The following is a 23,899-nucleotide window of genomic DNA, read 5'->3' as shown; positions in this document are numbered from 1 at the left end:
TTTGAGTCAACGTAGTATGAGAACATTTGGACTTCTAAATTGAGACATTTTGTTTCTGTTAGTGGAGTGGTCACTTTCCAGGTCAATCTGCAGTCCAACAAAGTTTCATTTTTTGAGATACATAGTAAGATTATTAATGAGATACCACTTATGGTAATTTGACTTGAGTCATTTCTCTTAGTAGATCTACCTCTTTTCCAATCAAATTGTTTAATCCTGTGGAAGTTTAATTCTTTGAGCTTAAATTGATGGTGTCTAGGTCTCACCCTTTCAGAAACAAAGATGAAAACTGAGCAGTATTTTGATCCCCTGTTAATTTTCCCGTATACTCCTTTACTTCAGATTCCACCTGTTTCACAGCTGAATGGATTCCACAGATTTAACTGACACAGATGAAAGCCTATAAAATAGTTCAATCTGTAGTGTTTTAACTAGACATCTGGGACCTGTGTTCACCTGTCTGATTGCACTTTTATCTGATGGTCTTTAGGGTGAAACTCCAAGATTACATGGAATTAGGGTGCCAAAGGTGGACTTAGCCCCCAGACATGTTTCAAAAAGTTGTAAGAGTTACATGCCTGCTACATGGACTCTTCATTTAAACACTACTCATGCAAACTCACTGTTATCTGAAGTATTTGATGATATTTAACCAGAAGCAGGGCAATTAACTAGACTGATGTCATGAACTTCAGTATTTCCTGCTTTTGAAGAAGCCCAGTTTTCCCAATGTCTTTATTTTCTTCAGATTGTTTCTCTAGTTAGTGCTGCATTGTTTGAGAGACAATGTAGCTCTTTCTAATAACAAAGAAAAAGAACACTTTTTCACCCTGTTACATTCACTCCTCCTTGCACTAGGTTGTTGTTAGTTTTGCTTGTTCATAATTGTAATACCTTTTATCCTTTATTATTCTTTTTATTCTAGATGTATTCCTGGAGCATTTTAGTCCCCAGGAGTTTTGATGTATTGTAATACTTAGCACTGGAGAAAAGAACGCTGTTTTATGTAATTTTTATTCCCATGAATAATTGCTATATAAGAAGTTCCATTCACCTGACCTCCACCTCTGCAGGGTGGAGGTTGATTTGTTTTCCTGGAAATTCTTTGCTTTTGCTGAAAAAAAGAGACATAAGAGTTCTTTATGGGGTATAGCATTTATTCCACTAGTTGGATGTGTGTTCCTTTTTTTGGTGCAGCATTTTCAGCTGTTGAAGTTCTACTGTTCTTACTCTTTAGGCAGAAACAGTATAAGTTTAGATCTGTGAGATGCCTGATAGTAGGTAGGGATTTTCTTTTGAATAGAAGAATGGATCCTTTTTCTCATAAAGATTTGCTATGTTTTGATTTTGTGTTAAGATATCAGCTGCCTTGTGGAAGCTGCATTCCCACATCCTTGCCACAAACCATCCTAGGACATCAGGAAAATTCTTCACGGAGAGGGTGGTCGGTCACTGGAACAGGCTCCCCAGGGTCATGTCACCAAGCTTGTGAACTCTGGTCACGACTCCAAGCCTGGCCATGGACAGACTTGTTAGTCATATGGTTTAGTTTTAGGTAGTCCTGTGAGGAGAAGGGAGTTGCACACTATGATTCTTATGGGTCCCATCTAACTTGAGATATTCTATGATTCTTTATTTTGCAACTCTGGCTGTCAAATACTGTTTTGTATGGATACAAACTGGATGGGAATCTTTTAGGCTTAAAAGGGTGGGAAGCCATTCCCTCAAAATTCTTGGTGTCTGGTTGGGAATGTTTTAGTGCATGATAACTGGTATTTTACACATGCAATCTCCTCTCTCAGGTGTTACTTGTAGTCACTGTAACTGTTCTGCAACCTTCTTTGATAATCCTTACAAAAGGATTTTTCAGTAGGGAAAGAATCCCACTTCAGATAAGTTTTGAGTTGCAGCTGTTGTCTATCCAACAAAACATGGTTATGCAGGATATGCTGTTGCATTTTATCCTGGATAGTGCATCTTGATGACACCTGTTTGTTATCCTGACATCATGCAAAATACAGGTTGTGTGCTGCTGGGCTTTGACCCCAAGAGCTGCATGGAAATGTGCTAGAACATGGAATGGCTGCAGCTAATATGTATGTACTTGCATAGTTACTGAAGTGAAAAAGCTTCAGTACATCAGGCAGTGATAATATTTTCAGGGATTTGTATCTTCCCTGATGAATTAGCACAAAGAGCTTGTTGATTGAGTTCACTGGCAATTAAAGTGGGCAATTGATCTTTCTTATCTTTCCATACAGATGAAGGGAGAAGGGCAGCCCTGAGTTTTCACCACTGGGCAAGTTCTTACCAGATCTACCTGTCAGTCAGCTTTTAGCAGAAAGCTCTGGCTTCCTGCCATTTTATCTGCTTCAGCTTGTTTGTCTCTTCTCACTCATTCACTGACAGGAAGAAAGAAAGAAAAAGGCTTTATCTTCTAGGGAAGATTTGTTCTTTTGCCTCTTCTGGAGAGGTGGGGCTGGGAGGCTGGTGTTTGGCTGGTTCTCACTGACCTCTTTCAGGATGCTCAGACTCTTTTAGGTCCTCCACCCTTGACTGCTGCACTGAAAACAGCTGGGGTTAAGGCCAGAGGCCTCAAAGGAGCAAGAAACAGCACTAACTGAGACTGGCCAGACTTCTCCATTCTGCGGTCTCATTTTGCACAAGTGAAGAAAGGAAAACAAAGATGGCATTCAGCATTTTGGAGATAGCAAGAAACAATGAAGAAATTTAGAAAGTCTGAAATGAGAGTGAAGAAAAGGACTCAAATTGAAATTGGCCATTTGAGTTTTATGGGGCTAAATAAGGTGGGAGAAAAGCCAGCTAAATACCTAAGGGAGGGGGGGAGATAAGTCCTTAAAGATCCCAATAGGTGAATTGCCTTTTGGTCCTTTCTTTTCCGAAGAAGCTGTGTGGCTGAATGTTTTGCTGCCTAAGTGACAGAGACCGAAAAAGAAACCCCACCTACATCATTTTTAGTTTATGTCTGCAGTTGTATCTGTATAAAGCATGATAAGCTCTTGGCACCATCATTTAATTTTGTTGTTAAGGAAGTTGTTTTGAAGAAGCATCCTTAAATCAGGTTTTTCCCACTTGTCTGCCTTTTGTATGCATGTGTGTATTGGTGACAGATTTGGAAAGAAAATTAAAAAAAAAAAAGAAAAAAACATCTTCAACATCAGTCAGACTGTGTTATGGACTTTGCTACAGAGATGAGAATTAATTTGCAGTTATTTTCCTTTGCTGTATGCTGATGCTGATTTTGGAGGTTTTGTTTGTTCTGCCTTTTTAATATCTAATCTTCCTTTCCAGTTGTAGCTTGCTCCACAGTTTCTGCATTTGCTCTACATTATCCAGGACCCAGAGGTTCAAATAATCATCCATTTCTATCTCAACCTTTTTGCTCACTGTTATTTGCATCCAGACTTGTTGCATACATGTGTGGAAGATACCATCTGTTTCTTAAAGTGAAAGATGAGGCAGAATCCTATTAAAGTCACCAATGTTTCTGTGATGAGCAAGAACAGCCACAAAGGCCAGCAGAAATAGAAAAATTATTTTAGCAAAGATGTATAAATTGCTTTCTCCTTACAATTGTTTCTTAGAGCAAGATGTTATTATTATTTCTTAAAATACTCAGAAACAAGAAATTCTGAATCTAGAAAAGTTACCCAACTTTGCTGGATATTTGGTTTCCTTGACAACCATTCATATAAATAGTAAGGACTTGTTATGGGGGGGAATATCAGTATAATCAAAACATGTGACTCACCCAGGAAAAAACTAAATTCAATGTGGAAATTACAAGTTATCCAGCAAACATTAACAGAAGGGTCTGGTTTTGTTCAAATAAGGCTCTTCTGTTAATGTTTGCTGGATGCCTGACAAGGATGAAGCAAAGGCAGTGATTTTTGAAGGTGAGATGCAAGGAGATTCCTTTTGGCATTCCTTCTGAGCAAACTATTGGTGGTGACAGTAATCTTCCTCCTTTCAGGATCTCTGAAGACTTGGAATTTCTCAATCTAGGTTCTTTCTTTTTTATTATTATTATGGTTATCTATAAAAAAAGAATGTGCTAAAAACAGGCATGAATTTTTACCCATATTTAAATGGTAACCTACTTGTCGCCTTCCTCCATGATTCAGTTAATCCAGTCTCTGCAACAAGGTGTTGATACTGCTCCCCTGGAAGCAAGAGAGTGAGAAAGGGGATCAGTCACATGTCCCTGCAAAGAGGTTAGGTATTGTGAGGTATAGTCAATGTAAAATGGGAAGGATTATCCTGGAACTATTCCTGAGTCCTGAAAGTGCTGCTGGAATTGTGACTCAAGTTTCAGGAATGTGGGAAGAGGTATGGCATATATTCACAGCAAGATGAAGTTCTCCCTGTGTGAAAAATAGTGGTGAGAAAACCATGCATAAAAAAAACTTCCTGTCCTGTACAGCAAATCAATATTGTTTGTTTACCCCCTCTTTTGATGTTTTATGTTACAAATCACAGAATATGATCATCATTAAAGTGGTGGAAGTATTTTCCTCCAGTTTAGAAGTGACATGAAAGCCCCAGTTTTGTTAGCTTTGTCTTAAATGATGGCCACATGATTTAAAAAAACAATATTTTGCTACTTGTAGTGTTCATAGTAGCAGCAAAGCACTTAGCAAGTAATGAAAAAGCTGTGAAAACAAGTTGTCAGCTCTGTCTAGAAAGTTATTTAGCCAATCTGAAAAAATAACAATTGTTACTGTTACCTGATTCACACATCAGAATTTCAGGGTTGTTCCCCTTACCTAGGACATTTGTAAGGGCTGCCTGAAGCCAGCAGCTATGAAAGACTTGGGCTAGTTTTGCTTCACAAAGATCCATCCTGCTGGAAGTTCTTTCACCATATAGATTGCACTGTTTTTCAGATCAGTGTCAGATACAATTCAGCTACAACTTGTGCAGATTCAAAACACTCTGTGATTTTGTTGTGGCCTGGAAGTTTTGCTCTGTTTGCCTTCTTTTAAGATTTCAAACCTAGTTTATCATCTGACTGATGCAATTTTCAAGGAAGATAGTGCCTATGTTGAAGTTGCTTAAGAGCGAGTAGATTCCAATTACTTCTAGATATCCATGTTTCCATTGAGACATTTATTACAGAACTTGATTCACATTTCTCTTTATTTTAATCAGTCTATTCTAGATGCTAGGTATTTTTAATGGTAAAACCTGGCATGAAAGCTCTGGGGAGGCAAAATCTACAGACTGCATTTTCTACTTCCCTCCACCTTTTCTATTTTCTTCTTCTATTTGATGCTGTCTGTTTCCCCAGCACAGGGAATCTGCAGCCATTAGTCTAGATGGTGATGAAATTGGGTTCTGTTTGATCCCATTTATGAGCCCGCCTCTGAGGTGGGGGAGGAGGCATGCAAGTGGCACCTTGTGCCTCAGGGCTGCTGGTTCTCAGCCTGGTGCATCACTCCAGCCAGCCTGACCTACAGGCTCCTGCAAGGCACTAACTTTCCTGGTGCTTTTGTGGAGTCAGCCAAGCAGCACGGGTGTCTTTGATTTGGAGTGGGGAAGGGGATACTATGTCACAGCTCTGGATTTTTATTGGTTTTTTTTTTTTTTTTTTATTCCCAGCCATACCTAGGAAGTTGCAGTGAATGTAGTGACAAAATCAATATGGTATTGGAGGTTGCATTTTTCCAGGGTAAAGTGTTTAAGGACATGCTGCCAGGGAAAACACTTTTATCAGCCAAGATTCTGTCTTACCATGCTGAACAAGGAGCACTTTTTGTTTCTCAGAGGGTTCTGTGGTGCTATATATTCTGTGAGACAGTGAGAAATTTCATTAAGTAAATGGAAAAAAATACTATTTAACAGAGAAGAGGGTCTGATAAGAACCTCATGAAGTTCAACAAAAAGTGCAAAATTTTGTATATGGGAACAACCCGTGTACCATGACGTGCTGAGGGTTGCCATGCTGGAAAGCAGCTTGGCAGAAAAGAAATCTGGTGGACACCAGGTGAAACAAGAGCCAGGAATTTGTCCTTGCAGCAATGACTGCATTAGACAAACACTGACAGCAGGTCAAGGGACATGACCCTTGCCTTTGACTCAGTGCTGGTGAGGCCACACCTGGAGGGCTGGGTCCAGGCTGAGTTCTGGGCATCTCAGCACAAGAGAGACATGAAAATAATGAAGAAGCCAGCCAAGGGCTACTAAGGTGATGAAGGGATTGAACCACCTCACGTGCAAAGAAAGGTGAGAGAACTGGGACTGGTCATCTGGAGAAGAGAAAGCTTGGAGGGGGATCTTATCATTGTACATAAATACTTGGAGGGAGGGTGTGAAAAAGACAGAGCCAGGCTCTTGTCAGAGGTGCCCAGTGACAGAACAAGAGGCAGTGGGCACAAGGTGAAATACAGGAGGAGCCCTCTGAACATCAGGAAATATTCTTTTACTGTGAGGGTAACCAAGCACTGGCTCAGGGTGCCCAGTGAGACTGTGGAGTCCCCATCCTTGGACATAGTCAAAAGCCATCTGGACATGGTCCCGTGCCACTGGCGCTGGGTGGCTGTGCTTGTCAGGGGGAAGTTGGACCAAGTGAGTCCCAGAGGTACCTTCCAGGCTTGTTCTGTGATTTTGTGATGCTGTATTGAGCACAACCCATTCATCAGGAAAAGTCAGGATAGAATTTTTTTCTGGTAGGGCAATAATCAGAAGTCTTTAATGGGGGAAATGCTTTTAGAAGGGAAACTTCTATTTATAGGAAAGAAATGCAGTCTTAAGTTTATGCAGTTGCTAGCTAAAAGTTTTGAGAGCTTTTTTAATGGTACTATTATATGTCACCTTCCAATCCAAGAAGCATGTAGCAAATCAGGCTATTAGGCTTTCTGTCAACCTCTAGTGCTTCAGAGAAAATGGTAAATGATAAGAGAAACATATACAGTCCTACAGTCCCATATAGCCGCAGTTTAGCTTTCCTCTGCTTTTGTGCTTGCTACTGTTTTTATGCTTCATTTTGTGTACATGTAAACATGCACTAAGGTAGGACAGCAAATACATAATCTCTTTTCTTGTGCTTCATCTCACTGCTGTTTATTGTGATTTTAGTAATGTGGAAAAGAGAAGGGTGAGTGCAGCAAAGTCATATTTGCAAACAAAGTGTCTTGATATGCAAGACTGATAACCTTTAAGAGCATGAGGTTTAAATAGAAATGTAATGATAATGGAATATAATGAATTGGGCTTTTGAATACAAATATGAAACTGTGTCCTAATTTGATCTAATTCACAGATGAAAAATCCACTGGAAGTTATCAATCAACAATAATACCACCAGCAGCTCCAAAATTTGGTGCAACTTGCTGCAGGATGGGAATATACGTGGGGAGCAGTATTGGTGTAGAATTCCCCCGGGTTTATATTCTTCAGTAGGCACCTGCCACCATCTACTATATGATGCCAGCTACTGAGCTCAGTGGGTGATTGATCTGGCACAATACAGACACTCCAAAGTTTTTTGTCCCTTTGTGTTGGTCACTATCATTCTGTTCATGCTGGTTCTGTTTTCCAGACTTGTTTCATGCTAAGTCTACAAGTCCAAGCCTCCATCCTTTCAAGAGAGGCTCAGGTGACCTGCCCTTGTACAGATACTTCACTTACATGTGTGGAGCAGTCAGTATTCACCTGGGAAGCCTGGGCAAGTTTCCCCATCATCTGTTTGTGGGGAAAAAGAGCATGTTAAAAAAATAATGCGGTTCCATAAAGAAGTACAGTGTAAGAGTCAAAGTCTGGCTGGATATATTTGTGGTGACTTGGTACAAGAATGGTGCTTTGTGATTGTAATGTGTGAGCAACCAGACTCAAGTGCTCTAAAAAATAAAAATACCTAAACACTTGTGAATGGAGTCACTATACAATTCATTCACAGAGAATGAGCCACCATTTCCCCCTCTCTCAGTCAAGGAAACAGGTAAACTTGATTTTAAGCTCTATGTATGAGACCTCTCTGTTAAAAGGGACACTTTTGGTAACTTAATGAGCATTTATACAGTGGTAGCAGCTGTGAGAAAGCTGAGTCAGGCTGTGCAGAGCAACTGTGATTTGGTCAGCTTTTCCCAGAGATCCAGCACAGTTAGGGAAGACAACTTGCTGGTGAGGTATACCTGGACATAGAGACTGTTGCTCCCACCTCTCTGCCATTTACCAGGTGATCAGTTACGTGCTGCATGCAGACTCATGGGCTTATGATTTTTATATTCAAGTAATTTAGATATTTTAGTTTGTTTTCAGTCTTCAATTACGAAACGAATAAAGATGGTTCTGATGAAAGACCTTTAGTGAGTAGATGCTATTTCACTTTACTTAAAAGAATCAGTGTCAGCACCAGCTAAATGCTTTCCTTTACTCTTTTCTCATGAACAAAAACACAGATCTTGAGAGCTAGAGATCCAAGGTGTGCTATTTCTGCTGAACTGGGAATTATACAAATGGCAAAGTATGTCACACTGTTTTGTTTCACTCTCTTTTGCTAACTCTATTTTTTAACATTGCTGATGTATCTTCTAGGAATATTTTTTCTCTGAAGGCAACTCTGATCTATCTTGTTAGCAGATGATTCACAAACATGCCATATATGGGCCATTTTGACTGTGCTAAACAAACAATATTGTATTAAAACTTACAGAAAGTATTTAGACAATATTTAGAGGAATGGTTTTTTGGCCAGAGGCCTCACTCTTCTTCTCAGGAGGCAGAGTCCCTTCCCCCTGCTCCCTGCAATGTTTTGACATGATGCAGAATAACCTCCCGGTCGTGGCCAAAACTAGGACAAGGACAAAGCACTTTGACACTGTGCCTGTGTATTTCTTCCCATAAGACTATGTAGTGAGCCAGAGTGAGCCTTCACAGAGCTCTTGCGTAGCATAAGGAGTTTTCCTTACCATGAATTCGGAACTATTATTCTTGAATAGCAAAGCCATCAAGAAATTATGCTGGGGGCTAATTAGGATCTCTGTTTGTGTCTTAGTCAACTCTGCATCACAGGAGAGGAAACTGGGGATAAACTGGACTGATTGAAAGTCCAGGCTTCAACATATCCTCAAATCCAACACATGCGAGCCAGCTGTGATGGACCATTTGAAACAGGGGCTGCCCCTTTCATTTTTAAAAGTGGTGCCTTCAGATATCAGGCTTCAGGATGGCAGGCTTTTGCCTTCTGTGTGCCAGATCAGAAGGAACTGCCAGACATGGGTTTCTTCCCTGCAGTGATACATGGCAGTGGGGTTAGAAATTGGAAATCCTGAGAGCAAAGAAAATAACTGCACTTTGAAGGTGGCTTGCTTTTCCAGCCACCCTTTACCTTCCCTGCATGTGTCAGGCTATTCATGCAACATACGAACCCCTACCTTATTAAACTTATTTCCATAAGCACACTGGATGTTTTTCTGGAGAAATATTTCGGCTAATAAAATAAAGGACATGCCATCTAAAATTAATAACGTAGCAATGGGTAAATGCAAGCTCAAATCTGTAAAATGGGGAACACTTTTAACAAGGATATCAAGTGGCAGATTCAGAACAGTGTGGTTTGCAGAAGCAAAGTAGGTAATGCTTTGTATAAATTAAATGCACCATGGTGTGATGGTCCATTCCAAGAGCCACGATTTTCCTGTGGGAAAGCAAGGACCACAAATAAGTAGAGTTGTGAGGGTGTGAATTTGAAATTATCTCTGTTACACAGAAGATATTTCTGGAGAACATTGAGTTTTCAATCAACCAACCAAAACTTCACACTTCAGTTTGCACTTTCTGTTTTTATTCTATGGGAATCTGCTTTTCCTGCCTTTCCCCTGAAATTCTTGTCTTTCTCCTTAAAGGTTTGTTCTACTTCCCTCTGTGTTTTTAATGAACTTTGTAGTGGGAGAGTGCTCTGCCCTGGTACAGGAATCCTGAGAATACAGAGACAAGTTGTGTGCCATTTAAAAGGGAATAGAGGAGGTCAGCTTACATCATCAGAGGCCTTGTTACTGTATATTCAAAAAGAAGTGTGCTCTAAGCACCTATTATTAGCCTTTCTTCAACCATACTTCCAAATGTAGGAACTCACTCTCTTACAGAAGGTTTTCTCTAAGGATTTTGAGGGAAGTGATTTTTTTTTTCCTTTGTGCAAGTATTGTTTCATATAATAAATTTACAATGGCAGTGAATAGATACAAGATAGTTAAACAACAGAATAAATATACAGAATATTCATTTTATGAATACACTGAATTTCTGCTTACTTTCTCCAAAGTATAACATGCCAGGACAAATCCTGAAATCTGTCTCACTCAAATTTGTTGTGGACAAAATACTAGTTACTGAGAGCACAACTCAAGGGAAAACTTAAAATCTGGGAATTGTAGTGCATACCCCTTAAAACAAACAAGGAGTTTCAGATAGGGAAATAGGCACTTCTCAAAAACTTCTAATATCCCACTCTAAGCAGAAACTTCTGAAATTTGAGTACTTGAGTCTCATAGAAAGAAAACTCAGCACAGCTCATAGAATATCCCATTGTCAAGAGTACAATGCATTACAGAATTTAGTCTCCCAACTTTTATTTTAGAAGCTGTACAAATAGAGTTGAGCTCTTACTGAAGAAATGAAAATGTTTGAGTTTGCCACATTCAATACATAAAACAAAAAAATGTGGCTGAGAATTTTCTGTCACTTTCTCTACTTTTGAGCATGTCTGTGGGACCTTGGTTTTAAGTTAAAGACGTAAGGCTTAAGGAAAATTTGCATTTGGAAGAAACAATTTTTTTGCAATTTTCTGGTCCATTATTTCAAATGATTTGCCTATTGAAATTCTGACCACCAAGTCTATAAAAATATAAGGAAAATATTATGCTTGCTACTTCTGCATCAGAGAAAATTTTGAGATAACAAATTATTTTTTGGTTGAAAATGAAAGTAAGGTACAATACACCTGAACTTTTAGACTAAAAATGTATTTCAGCTTTATAAGAACATGTGGATGTCTCAGAATGAATTCTACCAGACCCGAAAGGCTCAACTAATTTTAGTTATATTGTGTGAAGAGATTGCCTGAAAGAATTTTTTTTCCCAAGCTTTCAGAAACTTTAGTGTATTTCAGAGCTCCTGAAGTAGATTTAAATACAGGCTTTTAGATGACTTTCCACCTCAGAGATCTTTCACTATGACAAGAAACTAATTTCAGGAAAATTTTCTCTCTCTAATAAAGATTATTTTTTTTCCTCTTTCCAACTTCCCATTTCCTGTCAAGTCTGAAGTGTCTTGGATCCCCAACAAACACTACTCTGGGATTTACGGGCTGATGAAGTTGGTTCTGACTAAGACTCTACCTTCCAATCTTGAGCGAGTCATTGTCCTCGACACAGACATTACATTTGCCACTGACATTGCTGAGCTATGGGCCGTCTTTCACAAGTTCAAAGGTATTTTAATGATTTTTTTACTGTCTTTATTTGAGGGGCGGGGGGAGAATGATGAGGCAAGCAATACAGTGTGCGTGAGAGGGCTAGCTGAGGTTAAATGTTTTCACTCTTTCAGTTTTTGGTGTTTGAATGTAATTGTTCTCTTTGTGAGCTCTTTTCTCAATGATGTTCTGTATAGATTAATTGGCAACACTGATTATCTGTGTAGTTTGGTTTATTGGTCTGATTATTTGGGGCAGGTGAGAGCCTGACAATACAGTAGATGATAAAGAATTACGTGCATGCTGTAGTTATGTACTGTTCAATACCTCTTGGAAGAACTTGGGTTTTATTTTTTTTTTTAATTAATAAAACTTAATTATTACTTTCAGTTTAACTGTTCCATGTAACCACTGAGAATGAATGAAGTTGGGATCATTCTTGAACCAGGGAGGAAAAAGAAGGGAGCAGAGTTACACATGTGAATAGAAATAAGTTGCTGTTTGGTCCTCTTAATAAGTTGATAATGGGGTCTGTATTCTAAGCACCTAAAATAGTCTTCCCTACCTATTGCCACTTCCCACAGCTCCTTGAAAATGTACTTCATAGTCAGTCTGAGAAAGGACACTTTTACAGTAACTCTAAAAAGAGATGATTACAAAAAAGTTCTCCTACTACCTTGTCACAAAGCAGAGCACTTTGTAGCTAGCACACTGCTAAAACCATTTAGTTCTCCCAGGTTCCAGTGTTGCCAGCTGTTCAGAGTCAGAGACATACCCTATTGTTCTCCTCTTGCCCTCAGCATATTTATTGCTGTGCTGGTAAGTGCAGAGACATTCCAGCATCCTGGTTTAAGGGTTTACAACCCTGGAAAAGTGTAGCCTTGATGTGTTTCATCAGCTCTCTCAAAATTATCTCAATCAAAGTCAGCCTAAGCAAATGGGAGTATTTATTTAGAGAAGCCAAAATACACCACTCCATTAAGAGGGAGACAGGAAAGAACATGTTTACTGTATTTATCCCCTGCTGAAATCCACAAGGCTTTTCTCAGTACCCAGCTCCAGGGCAGGACCTATTATCTTCAGCTCTGTGTCAAGGACTGCATTCTAGTGCTTCTTCATGCATTCCATTCCCTTCTATGAATACACTGGTGTCTTTTCAGCAAGCCAGAAGCAGTCACCTTTTTGCTTAATTTAATTATTTGCAAGCTTTTTTCATTAAGGAATATTCCATTTTTCTTCCTCTTCAGGTATTGTTCAGACCTCTTCACGCAGCCTTTCCCTCCACTCAACCTTGAGTTTCATGTAAACAAACATATGAACATATGAAACCATAAGTAACATAAATGTATGCATAGGAAGTAAAGCTGTGCTATTGTTCTGTCTCACTGTGTGCAGCTGTCCCATTATTAATAGCCATATTTGACTGACTATGGTGTAATAGCATGTCACAGCAGGAAAAGAAATGTGGATAAACAGAACTTGGGCATAGAGAACTGCATGGTCAAAGACAGCAAAATCTGAATTGAGACAATGAGGAGGATTGTCTCCTTGCTTATAATTTCTGTCATAATTTTAATGAAGGTCTCTTGCGTTTTTACGGGGGGAATAAAACCAAGACTGCTTGTAAAAAGAGGAACATGGAGCAGAGGCAGATGTAAGATTGAAAGAAAATACAGGCAAAAAATATGGAAATATGGAGAAGAATAATTAATGGAAGTAAAACGTGCTTGTAAATCAGTCTTCATAGAGCTAGGCAAGTATGTTTGTCTGATTAGAGCTGTGAAAAGCTCTAACTTACACATGGAGACAGAATTCCTGTACTGCTGCCCCCATAACGTACATAGCACAACTCCCAAAGGGATGATTTTGGAAGTTGTCCTGTGTGTCTTTTAATTCCAGCTGACCACCTGCTTCTCCACAGTTTTTTAATCCTGGCAATAAATTGGTCAGTGTGTGCATATGCTCATCTCCCAGGCAGTTGTGCACAAACAACGAATAGATGAGAGAATGCCTTCGCTCCAGGTGTTGAGCTGGGGTGGGAGAAGACATTGGATCCTAAATGCTGTGGAGGAGAGAGGAAGTGTCCAAGCACAGGCTTGTTCTCCAGCCCATCACAGGCTGCAGTTCCATTAGCAAAGGTGACCTCAATGATGGTGACATTAGAGTTGAGTGTTTAAGGGTAAGAATCAGAGGGAAAGCCAACAAAGCAAATACCATGGTGAGAGTCTGTTGTCGGCCACTCAGCTGGAGGAGGAGGCAGAAGAAATAGTCTGTAAGCAGCTGGGAAGTCTTACAGTTGCTAGCCCTTGTTCTTGTGGTGGGCTTGAACTTACCAGAGAGGTAAGTTGAACTTACTTAGCAGAGGTCTGGAAATACAACATGGGGGAGAGGAAACAGTCCAGGAAGTTCCTGGAGTGTGTGTAAGATTATTTCCTGACCCAGCTGGTGAGGGAGCCAGCCAGGGCCAGTGCCTGGCTGAATCCGTCAGCAGATCTTGCTAACCAGGGAGATCCCAGTGGACTTGAGATGAATAAATGCGATGCCCATTTACAGGAAGGGCCGGAAGGAGCATCTGTGGAATTACAGGCCTGTTGGCTTGACCTTGGGGCCAGGGAAGATCATGGAGCAGGTCACCTTGAGTGCTGTCCTGCAGCATGTGCAGGACAGCTAGGGAATTGAGGCCTGTCAGCATGGGTTTGTGAAAGGCAGGTCCTGCTTGACCCACCTCATCTCCTTCTGTGACAAAGGCAGCTCTCCTTAGTGGATGAGGGAAAGGCTGTGGATGTTGTCTACCTAACTTCAATAAAGCTTTTGACATGGTTTCCCACAGCATTCTCACAGAAACTGGCTTCCCATGGCTTAGACGTGTTCTCTGGATAAAAAACTGGCTGGATGGCTGGACCCAGAGAGTGGTGGTGAATGGAGCTAAATACATTTGTCAGCCAGTCACTGGTGGTGTCTCCCAGGGCTCAATACTGGGGCCAGTTTGATTTAATATCTTTGTCAATGATCTGGACAAGGGGATCAGGTGCACACGTGATCAACACCAAGTTGAGTGGGAGTGTTGATCTGTTGGAGAGCAGGAAATCTCTGGACAGGAAGGATCTGAACAGTCTGAATCAATGGGCTAAGGCCAGTTCTGTGAGTTTCAACAAGGCAAAGTGCCACATCCTGCATTTAGGTCACAACAACCCTATGCAGCACTACAGGTTTGGGGCCAAATGGCTGGAAAACTGCCCAGTGGGAAAGGATCTGTGGGTGCTGGTCAACAGCAGTTGAACATGAGCCAGTGTGGGCCCAGGTGGCCAAGAAAGCCAGTGGCATCCTGGCCTGTACCAGCAATGGCATGGCCAGCAGGACCAGGGCAGGGATTGTCCCTCTGTTCTCAGCACTGGTGAGGCCACACCTCAAGTCCCATGTTCATTTCTGGGCCCCTCACTGCAAGAAGGACATTGAGGTGCTGGAGCATGTCCAGAGAAGGACAGCTGAAAATTTCTGAAGGGAAAGGTTTGACAAGCATTGGAACACACTGCCCAGGAAGTTGTCACCATCCCTGGCTGCATTTAAAAGCTGTGTAGATGTGGCACGTAGGTACGAGGTTTAATGGGGTGGACTTGGTAGTGTTACTTTGGTGATAGGATGTAAAGGTCTTTCTCAACCTAAATGATTGTATTGTTCTGTCATTCAATGGAAATGGAAGGAAGGTCAAGTAATTTGGAGAGATACTGATACTCTTTTACTGCTTTGTAAAAGTTTGGCTTAGTTCTGTGGTGATTCTCAATTTTTCCTAAGTGTCTTTTTATTTCTCCTGCCTGCATTACAAAAGACTGAAAGATTGTCTCATGTCATGAGCTCCAAATATTCCTCCAAAGGATATTTTACTAAAGTAATGTTTTAATCTCTCCCAGATGTCCCAGGTAAGTTTGTGAAGATTTCTTGGGGGCAATCTAGAATGTTTGTTGAAATATTGCATAAACAAAAGCACAATGAAACTCCTATGAGGGGAAATGCTAGTCTCCAAAGGAACCTGTCATTACACCCAGCCCCAGTTAGGGAGGGCAGCTTTAGACCCACTGGGTCTCCTTCTAGAAATGTTCTAACAACCAGTTGCTGGCTAGAAGGCACCTTGCCTACGCCAGGATGCTTTTTGTGCAAATTAAACAATTTTTCACATCAGTGCAGGAAAGGCAAGAACTTCTGTCTCCAGGTCGCTGCAGCATAATTGATGAGGCAGTCCAGCACAGCCTTTCCCAAATTGCAGCCACACATAGAGTGTACGTACTAGAGTCTGTGATTCTTTCTATGCCTGGGAAGACTTTTCTTCCCAGCAAAAACAGTGATAAAGGGAGACCAGTAGCTCAGATTCCTTTTTTCCTCAGACACCGTGCTTGGAAGAAACTCACATTCAGGACTCTCTTGTAATTTAACCAGGTCTGATTTGCTGTGTAGAAGGGCTTACAGTATGTTTTAAACAGCACCTGCAATACCCAAAGTCCTTGTTCTGCAAAGGTTCTTATTCCAGTTATCCTAAGAGTTGCTGAAAAGATCAGACCCTTACATAGTAATTTAATATTTCAGGTGGTAAAGGTTCTACTCAATTCACTCTGTAGATGGAAAAAAATGCAGTAGGATTTCTTTGTAAATTATTGCTCTTCTGCCCTTTCCTGATAAGCTCTTTGCATACGCCCTTACAATAAGTGATCCAACTGTTCTGTAGCAAGAGTGTAGAAATTTAAAAATCTCATCTTTGAAGTGGCAACCTTAGGATTTGGGAGAAATTCACACCTCTCTTTGGTAGCCTGAAACAGTGTCTCAAGCAATATAACATTTAACAGTTTCTCTTAGGAGCCAGTGGGGGGGTTGTATAATTATTAATCATTGTATATACAAGCTTCAATCTCTGTGCATAAATATGGCTTTGGGAACCCGTAACTTAAATTTCAAGAGTCGTATTCAGCTTTTTAGCTGGGATTTGGGCATTTCTGCTTTAGCCTCATTCTCCATTGCTCTTATAGATAGGTAGAATGTTTTCCTTTAGGACTGAGATATACCTCCAAAATATTGACTTCAAAGGTTTGTGTCTGCAGCCAGTCTGGTGAAGATAACGTGTCATGCATGTTTTCTGTGACTTAGTTGACACTGATTATGTCTCCTATTCATCTTTCACTAGATTTTGACAGTTCTAAACTTGAGAAAGTACCTAGCCTAAGGGCAAAAGTGTGGGACTGTAGATCATAGTGTATTCTTGGATGAAGTGCTGCAGAGTGTTTCAGACAACAAGGATTAGTAACCAATATGTTTTTATTGCAAAAACTCTGCAAATTCTTCTAAGAAAAAAAAAAAAATTAGTCCAAAGCTATGTTCTGTGCCATCAATCTTAAAGTTCTTTTAAAGGCCACATCTGCTAACTGTTTTATTACTCTTGCTCACCCAAAATTTTGGTCCTGCAATGTGTGTTCTTTTTTTCCAAGGTTCTGATTTTTCATTTTACTGGGTGTTAAATATGGATTCTCAGGGTTGAATTGATTTGGGACCTGACTACAACAGTCATCATAATTATATGTCTTACAAGTTGCAGTTTCAGTCTGGGTCACAGTCTCTGTGTGCTGGGTGCTCCACATGCAAGTAGCAAGAGTCTCTCTTCCTGCTTTATGTTGTCAGGTGACAATTCCTGTGTCTGCCTTGTTCCTTTAGGATATTGCTTTGCATGAGTCACAGCTGGGGCTCACAAATGAGACCTGAATAATCCCTGCAGAGATCAGTGTTGAGGAGCGCTGTGTTAAATTGAATGCTACATCACAGGGCATTATGATATTTCTAAGTACATGTCAAAACTCAGAAGCAGTGATGTCTTACTACTACTGCATGTTAGCCTCACAATCCAGCTAGCTGATACGATGAATATTTTAAGTACTTCTAAACAACAGAGACTGGGTAACACCCAGCTAGTGCATTTCAAATAACTCTACTCATAAGTCACCCAGAGAATATAAGCTACCATTGGTGTTCATCTGTGCAAGTAAGTCTTCCCTGGAAAGGTGACCTCCATTAACCAAGCATACAAGAAGGGGAAATGGCAAACTTGATAGGAATACTGAGATTCACATGTTCATACTTTGCATGAATAAAAACATGCCATAGAAGCTGTTTGCTTTGTGTCAGAAGCTCAAATAATGACAAAAATCCATACTGACATCATAAATACCAGAAAAGGTCAGCAGCAATTTTGGTGCAGGATCAAGTGCCCAGAGCTGAAGAGGGACTGGCACATAGTCAATCCCAAACTTAAAATTTGCAAACACTCAGCATGTGGGTGCTTTGGCATATTGTTCTGCAGAAAGCCTGAGGTAACAGTCTAGGTTCATCCTATTTTTGCAGCTTCTTCAGGAAAAAGAGCAAACAAACAAACAAATAAAGAGAAAAATCATAACCCTCACAAATTTAAGCATCTTGTGTAGGGATTTTAGCAATTATATTCCTACAAGAAATATTATGCATAAGGTTGTAATGTTACATGCATGCAGAACTTTTCATTTCTATGTGAATTTAGCATGCCGGAAAGTGAGATGCTGATGGCACTGGTGAGAGGCAGGCAGAGTCAGCAGGTGCTGTATAAATTTCCCTGAATTTGGCTCTATCAATGAAGCCCTGTTTTAATAAACTGTACCTGTCATAGCCCTTGACTCTCCTGCAATGATTGTGCTTTTTATAGGTGTGCTGTTCTTGTGATGATGTAAAATACTCAGTTGTTGCCAAGATTAAAATTTAAAATTCATTGACACCTATGGCTCAAGGCAGGATTTGAGCGACAGAATTGATTCTGGGCAGGTTTTGTACTTAAGTCTGTCAGTTTACGCTGAGTAAATCATTAAAGCTTCCAGATGATTTTGAGACAGGATCTCTGTGGGCTGACACAGTGTTCATGTTAAATCCTGCAGAGATTTTTCTGTTTCTTCTGGTCAGTAAAACACACTTTCTTTTCTTACTAATCAAGAGGAAGGCATTAGTAACATGCACCTTAGTGTGTATAAAAATCCATAGTATAAGTCAGTCTTTTTGTGATGGAAACAGGATGATATTGTAGCAGAGTGCATTAATAAAATTGTCAGGCAGCTATTAAAATAGCTTAAAATTATCTGAATTTTTATAAGTGTCTAAAAAGGCCGAATGGCACGTGTCTTTGCTCATAAAAGAAACATCTGTTAGCTTCTGAAAGATTTGTGTAAGTATTTATTGGTTAGACTACAGTGCATAGCTCATCCTAGGGTTATTACACAAATGAAATACAGTTTCTCTTTGAAGAGGTCCCCGTGGAGGCTCTATCTGCTTCAGAATTTCTATTCTTGATTTTTATATTGTGTTGCATTCTTCTTTTTTGCTACAGAATCTTTGAGGCTTCATTGATAAAGAATACTATTAGTTAGCTATAGCTGATAGAAATATTGAGGGGTGTTGTGCTCCAGTGTCTCACAATACTGTCATCCTCTGTGTGTGAAACTATAGGAGAATACTGATTTATTTTGGTGAAGAGAGAAAGAAACTAAAGGGTTAGGATATCTGGGGGAAAAAGACAAGTTTCTAACTCTGATTGGGGGTTTATTTTAGTGACTGTAATTAGGAGGGGATCAAACAAAGAGGTGGGACTTGCTGATTCTGTGAGTCTGGGGAAAAACACTTCTCACTCTCCACACTTGTCAGATGAGCTGAGTGGATGGGAGTTCTCTTTTTTTTTTTTTTTTTTTTTTCTTTTTTTTTCCTCTAATTGCAGTTTGCTTTGCTGTGATATTCCTTTACTGAGAAGCCAGTATGTGAGAAGGTTGACCTCAGTAAATGGGCTCCAAGGGAGAGAGTTTATTATATGGATCAGCATGTGCACATTCTAGTTTATGGATTTTAATGTGACAAGGGACATAATCAGAAAATTCTGATTATGAATTGCTGCCAAAATAGAATGGCTGCAGTTTCTGAAACATCTGTAGTTCTATTTTAGCTGAATGGTTCTTTGTCTGTTTCTGCCATCAGGCAGAAATATTTAGAGGTGAAAGGCCAACCATGCATAGAAATAGGGTATAACTCACGGTGGGGTAAATTGTAAAATAAAATAAAAGACTTGAGTTCTTTATTTTTCCATTCTGATTTCCAAGGGATACCCTTTGGTCATGTTTTCAAGCTTTTTCCTGTGGGGGGTAGGGATGTTTTAATTATAAACGAAAACTGATATTTTCTGTCCTCTTTTGAAACCAGAGTTTTTTTGTGGTATCAAAAAGAGTTTTTAGAATAAAAACTCTCCACATGCTACAAGATTTGTAATAAAATCTTGTTGGTAACACTGTAATTTTGAGGACTTCTTTTTACTTTCTCAACCTCAGTCCAATGCTTTTTCCACATTATTGTTCTCCAGTCTTTGTCAACCTGCCACTCATTCTACAGCTGTCTTTTTGGCTTAGATGCTATGATGTATCAAACATCCAAACTAAACACTGCATGACTCACACAGTGTTAAAGCAAAAAAACCAGTTTCTCTTCTGAGCTCTTTCTTCAGGATTTAAAGAGAGTTTAATTCTATTAATCTCCGGTACTCCAGCTGTGGAGAATGGACCCAGAGCTTTTTTGAACTGCCTTGCAAATATTTATTAAGAGAAATTAGGGCAGAGCATGGCATCAAAGGAGCAAAGTGCATATCCCCATGTCCCTTGACGAGCAAAAGCTATGCCTCCTCAGAAGCTGGAAAATCCAGCTCCCACAGGGTACAGACTTGGAGAAGGAGCATTTCTGCTTTGCATGTTTGTTATTGGCAGAGGAAAATGTATTCCTGGGAATGAGATGCCAGTAGGCTGTGCTAAAAGGAAAATATATGAGAACAAGGGGTGGGAAGAAACCAAGGAGGAAAATAATAACTCCCCCATCCAAACTAAAAAGGAGACATCAATCAGGAGTAGATGTCCACCAATAAATGTTTTAGGTTGATTGCTTTCTCCTATAGTCTGTTCACATTCTTCTGCTTCCTTTCAGGTGCATTCAGTACCCCTGCCCTATAAATTTACAAATTATTTAATTATATTTTGTTTAGAGTGCTATTAAAAAACCCCCAAACATTAATGTTTGCCTGTCTTGTTGGGTGAAGCATACAAATTAAGCCCGAGTACTAATCCCTCTGGCCAGTCACTCTGCATTCCCTTGGTGACAGTAAAGCAGAGCAAGTGCATGAGCAGGCAGTGAATAGGGAGGGAGTAGCAGTCTGTCCATGAGTTATTAATGTGTAATGATAAGTAGCTTCTGCATGTGGGAAAAAGCCAGGCAGAAGAGACACATGGGTCATTCACCTAACAAATGAAGTTTACTCTAGAGTTTGATAGTTGTATTAATAGGACTAAAGAAAGAATGATATTTAATAGCGAGATTTCCCTGCCTAAGGCCCTCATTCTAATCACATGCAATCTATCAAGCACATACACTTTTCACTGCTCTCTGTGACATGCACTGTAATAACTTGATATTCTGTTTTCTCCCTTTCCAGACCAGGCACATTCTCTGAACCTACCTTGTTCTGCATTAGCAATCCATATTTTTAAGGACCTCGGGCCCCATTTCCAATTACAAAGCTCTCATTCGAGGTTTCACCTTTTTGGTTTCATGCTGCAAATTACGCCTGTAATATTGTCCTTGGCAGCACATGAATTTACATAGGGTAAAGTGGTGTAGAGAATATCTCTCAGGTTCAAGCTGTAAGGTAGAACATATTGCCCAGAGGTCAATGGCATGATTATCCCATCAGCAGGGTGAGTGCATGGTATTGCTCTCTGCACAGCCAGGGAAGAGGGAAATGCGTGTACAAAATTAAACCAATTTATAACATAACTGCACTAAGACTGTGTACAAATGTACCATGAGCAAAACCTGGGAACAGCTACATAAACTAGAAATCAGACATGTAAATGAAATCAGTAATCAGTCCAATTTTGTGGGAAAAGTAGAACCTCCACATGCTTCTTTTTTCCAATCAATCTAGAGAATCAGGGATGTTTGAGCACCTTATTTTAATCCAAGCAAGCTAAAAGAAAAAAAAAATTAGCTTGGTCTGTAATGGGCCACTTCACTCTGCATCTCTCAAGTGTCTTTATTTTACTTGAATTTGGAGATGGCTCCACTCCATGTTCTTTGCAGTAATCTCTAGCTGCATTTAGCATGGGCCACGCAGTTCAATTAAACAGAGGAGCATTACTCCCTCGGACTCCTCAAGGTAAATATTTTTTGTCCTTTGACATACTGCTAACAACAAAAAGAATTCCGTCCTAGTCCTTCTAGATGCATACCAAAAGGTGATTTATATACATACAGTACAAGTTGGGGACAACATTTTTTTTTGTCCCCCCAGCTTTTCTGTATTCATATTTTATTTCCTGCATTTAGTCACAGTGAAATTCATAGTCCTGAAAATAATTTGGATCTTTAGTGCAAAATCCACAGTTGCAGTAAATTTTGCCGAAGTTCATGTCAGTAAAAGAGTGGCACATTAGATGTTTTCTGGTGAAAAGCCAGGCCAGTTTATTTTTCCTTTGCACTGCCTAAATACTTAAAAGGGTCTCAAGATCTAAGCTGAAGGTATTCCTGCTTTGATGTAACACAAACCCTGTGTCAGCTGCTTCTAGTGTGTGTGGTTCTGGGATTCATTCTGGAGCTGGGACTGAACATGTCAGCAGAACAGATTCTTGAAAACCATTAACTGCTGGCAGAACAAAGTGAAATCCTGAAGCCACTTACGTCTATGTTTGGGGATACAAACTTATCCTTAAGGACTAGGAGAACTGTCAAGTAAGTGCTGTTCTGACACACCGAGAGAATTTGTGTGGTGGGAACAGAGGTGGAGGTGGATAGCAAAGGAGGTGATACAGCGTTCAGTGGTGCTGTTGACAAATGTGTCAGAGCATGAACCATCTGAGGATCTAGCACATGCTTACTGCTTCTGCCCTGCTGAGATGTGTGACTTGGAGCAGGACTGAAGCCCTACAGCAAAGTGAGCCATCATACTTTTTCTGTTTCAAAATTGTCCTTGGCTGACTCAATGCCACCAGTCTTCTGTCATCAGCACTAAATGTCTGCCAGTTTATGTTCACAGCAACTTACTGAAATGCACATCGCCTCTGAAAGTGGCACAGGATCTCCTGAATTTCATTAATTCATTGCATTGTCTTGCTGCACATGTTCTGCTTAATAGACAGTAATACTTTTTCTTTCTGTGTGCTTTAGGATATCATTATTGCAGGTGCAAAGTGGCTTCTCTAGGGCTTTGCCAACTCGCTGCAGAGTAATATTGACACCAGTGTTTGACAGTATTTGGAGGTTAATGCTCATTCCCATACTACTAAGAAATAATGATCTGAATGTTGTCACACTGGTATCCTGAAATCCTGAAAGAGTGCATCTCATCTGATAAGAACTACCTTTATTAAACATTGGAGTGAACAGAATGCTGCTGATTTCTATCAGTAAAAAAGTCTAGTTCCTCTACTCCCTGATTTACATAAACACTCCTGCTTTGAACTTACAGCTTATTTTTTTGACTAACTAAAAAAAGATATGAATAGTTGGAAGAGCAATCTTTAAATGTGTTCTCCTTTCAACTCTTAACTCCCTGTTATGCGTCACAAGTAAAAAGAGTTGGGTGACCTCAGCCAGGTCTGATGTGCACAAGGGCTGAAGTGCATAAGCAGGGCAGCAAAGGGATGCTCTTCTGGGGTAACAGTTTTGAGGCACCTCAATTTAGATTTAGAAGAGAATGTCCACACACAGACAGTTCTACTCTCGAGGCACTGGCACTGTGCCAGTGTCAATCCATGACACACACACAGACAGTTCTACTCTCATGATCATTTCATTCTTTCAAATGTAGTAATGGGAAGTGAATATAATTTGGTAGATAAAGGAGAAAGCAATGTGGAGATTGAATAGAGCAAGGATACTGAGCAGGAAGAAGGAATAGGAAAAGGGAGAGGTGGCAACACATCCCAAGTTAGTCAAGATGGTATATCTTGAAACCTATGATTATTTAAGAACACCATATATCACAGTAAATTTCTGTGAAGCTATATAGAGGCAAGCACACATATCTAGAATTTTTCTGCATTTTCTTGGCAGTGACATCTGACTATAAAAAAAACACTTGCTGAGGAAATAATGAAGTACATGGTAGCATTAAGGAGTTAACACAATATTTAATTCAATGTAATTTTGGCCTGTCCCTTCTATCATCCTCTCTTAACTGCAGTCAGCAATTAGTCTACTGTCACTACCACCACCTTTTTGTTTGTGTTGCTCTGTGGTGCCAGGGGTTTGTTTATGTACAAGCACCTCTAGTCACAGTTTTATTTAAGAGAGTGGTAAGGTGCACACACCCATTGCCGTGAAGCCAAGTGGGTTTTTTTATTTTCCTAAAGTGTTTTGATCACACAACATTCAATCTAGGTTTTG

General features: G+C 40.0%; 1 protein-coding gene across 4 annotated transcripts in view; it reads left to right on the top strand.

Moving 5' to 3' along the window:
* LARGE1 (LARGE xylosyl- and glucuronyltransferase 1) overlaps window positions 1-23,899 on the top strand; it is a 279,159-nt gene that overhangs the window by 156,545 nt on the left and 98,715 nt on the right. For all 4 annotated transcript variants that reach the window (XM_041481415.1, XM_041481417.1, XM_041481414.1 and 1 more), the window contains one exon: window positions 11,279-11,450. In XM_041481415.1, coding sequence (XP_041337349.1) covers window positions 11,279-11,450 — 172 coding nt within the window. The remainder of the gene's footprint in view (window positions 1-11,278; window positions 11,451-23,899) is intronic.

Source organism: Pyrgilauda ruficollis, unplaced genomic scaffold (assembly GCF_017590135.1).
Source record: "Pyrgilauda ruficollis isolate IOZ18807 unplaced genomic scaffold, ASM1759013v1 scaffold56, whole genome shotgun sequence".
Taxonomy (NCBI): Eukaryota; Metazoa; Chordata; class Aves; order Passeriformes; family Passeridae; genus Pyrgilauda; species Pyrgilauda ruficollis.
This window is presented reverse-complemented; position numbering and strand designations above follow the sequence as displayed.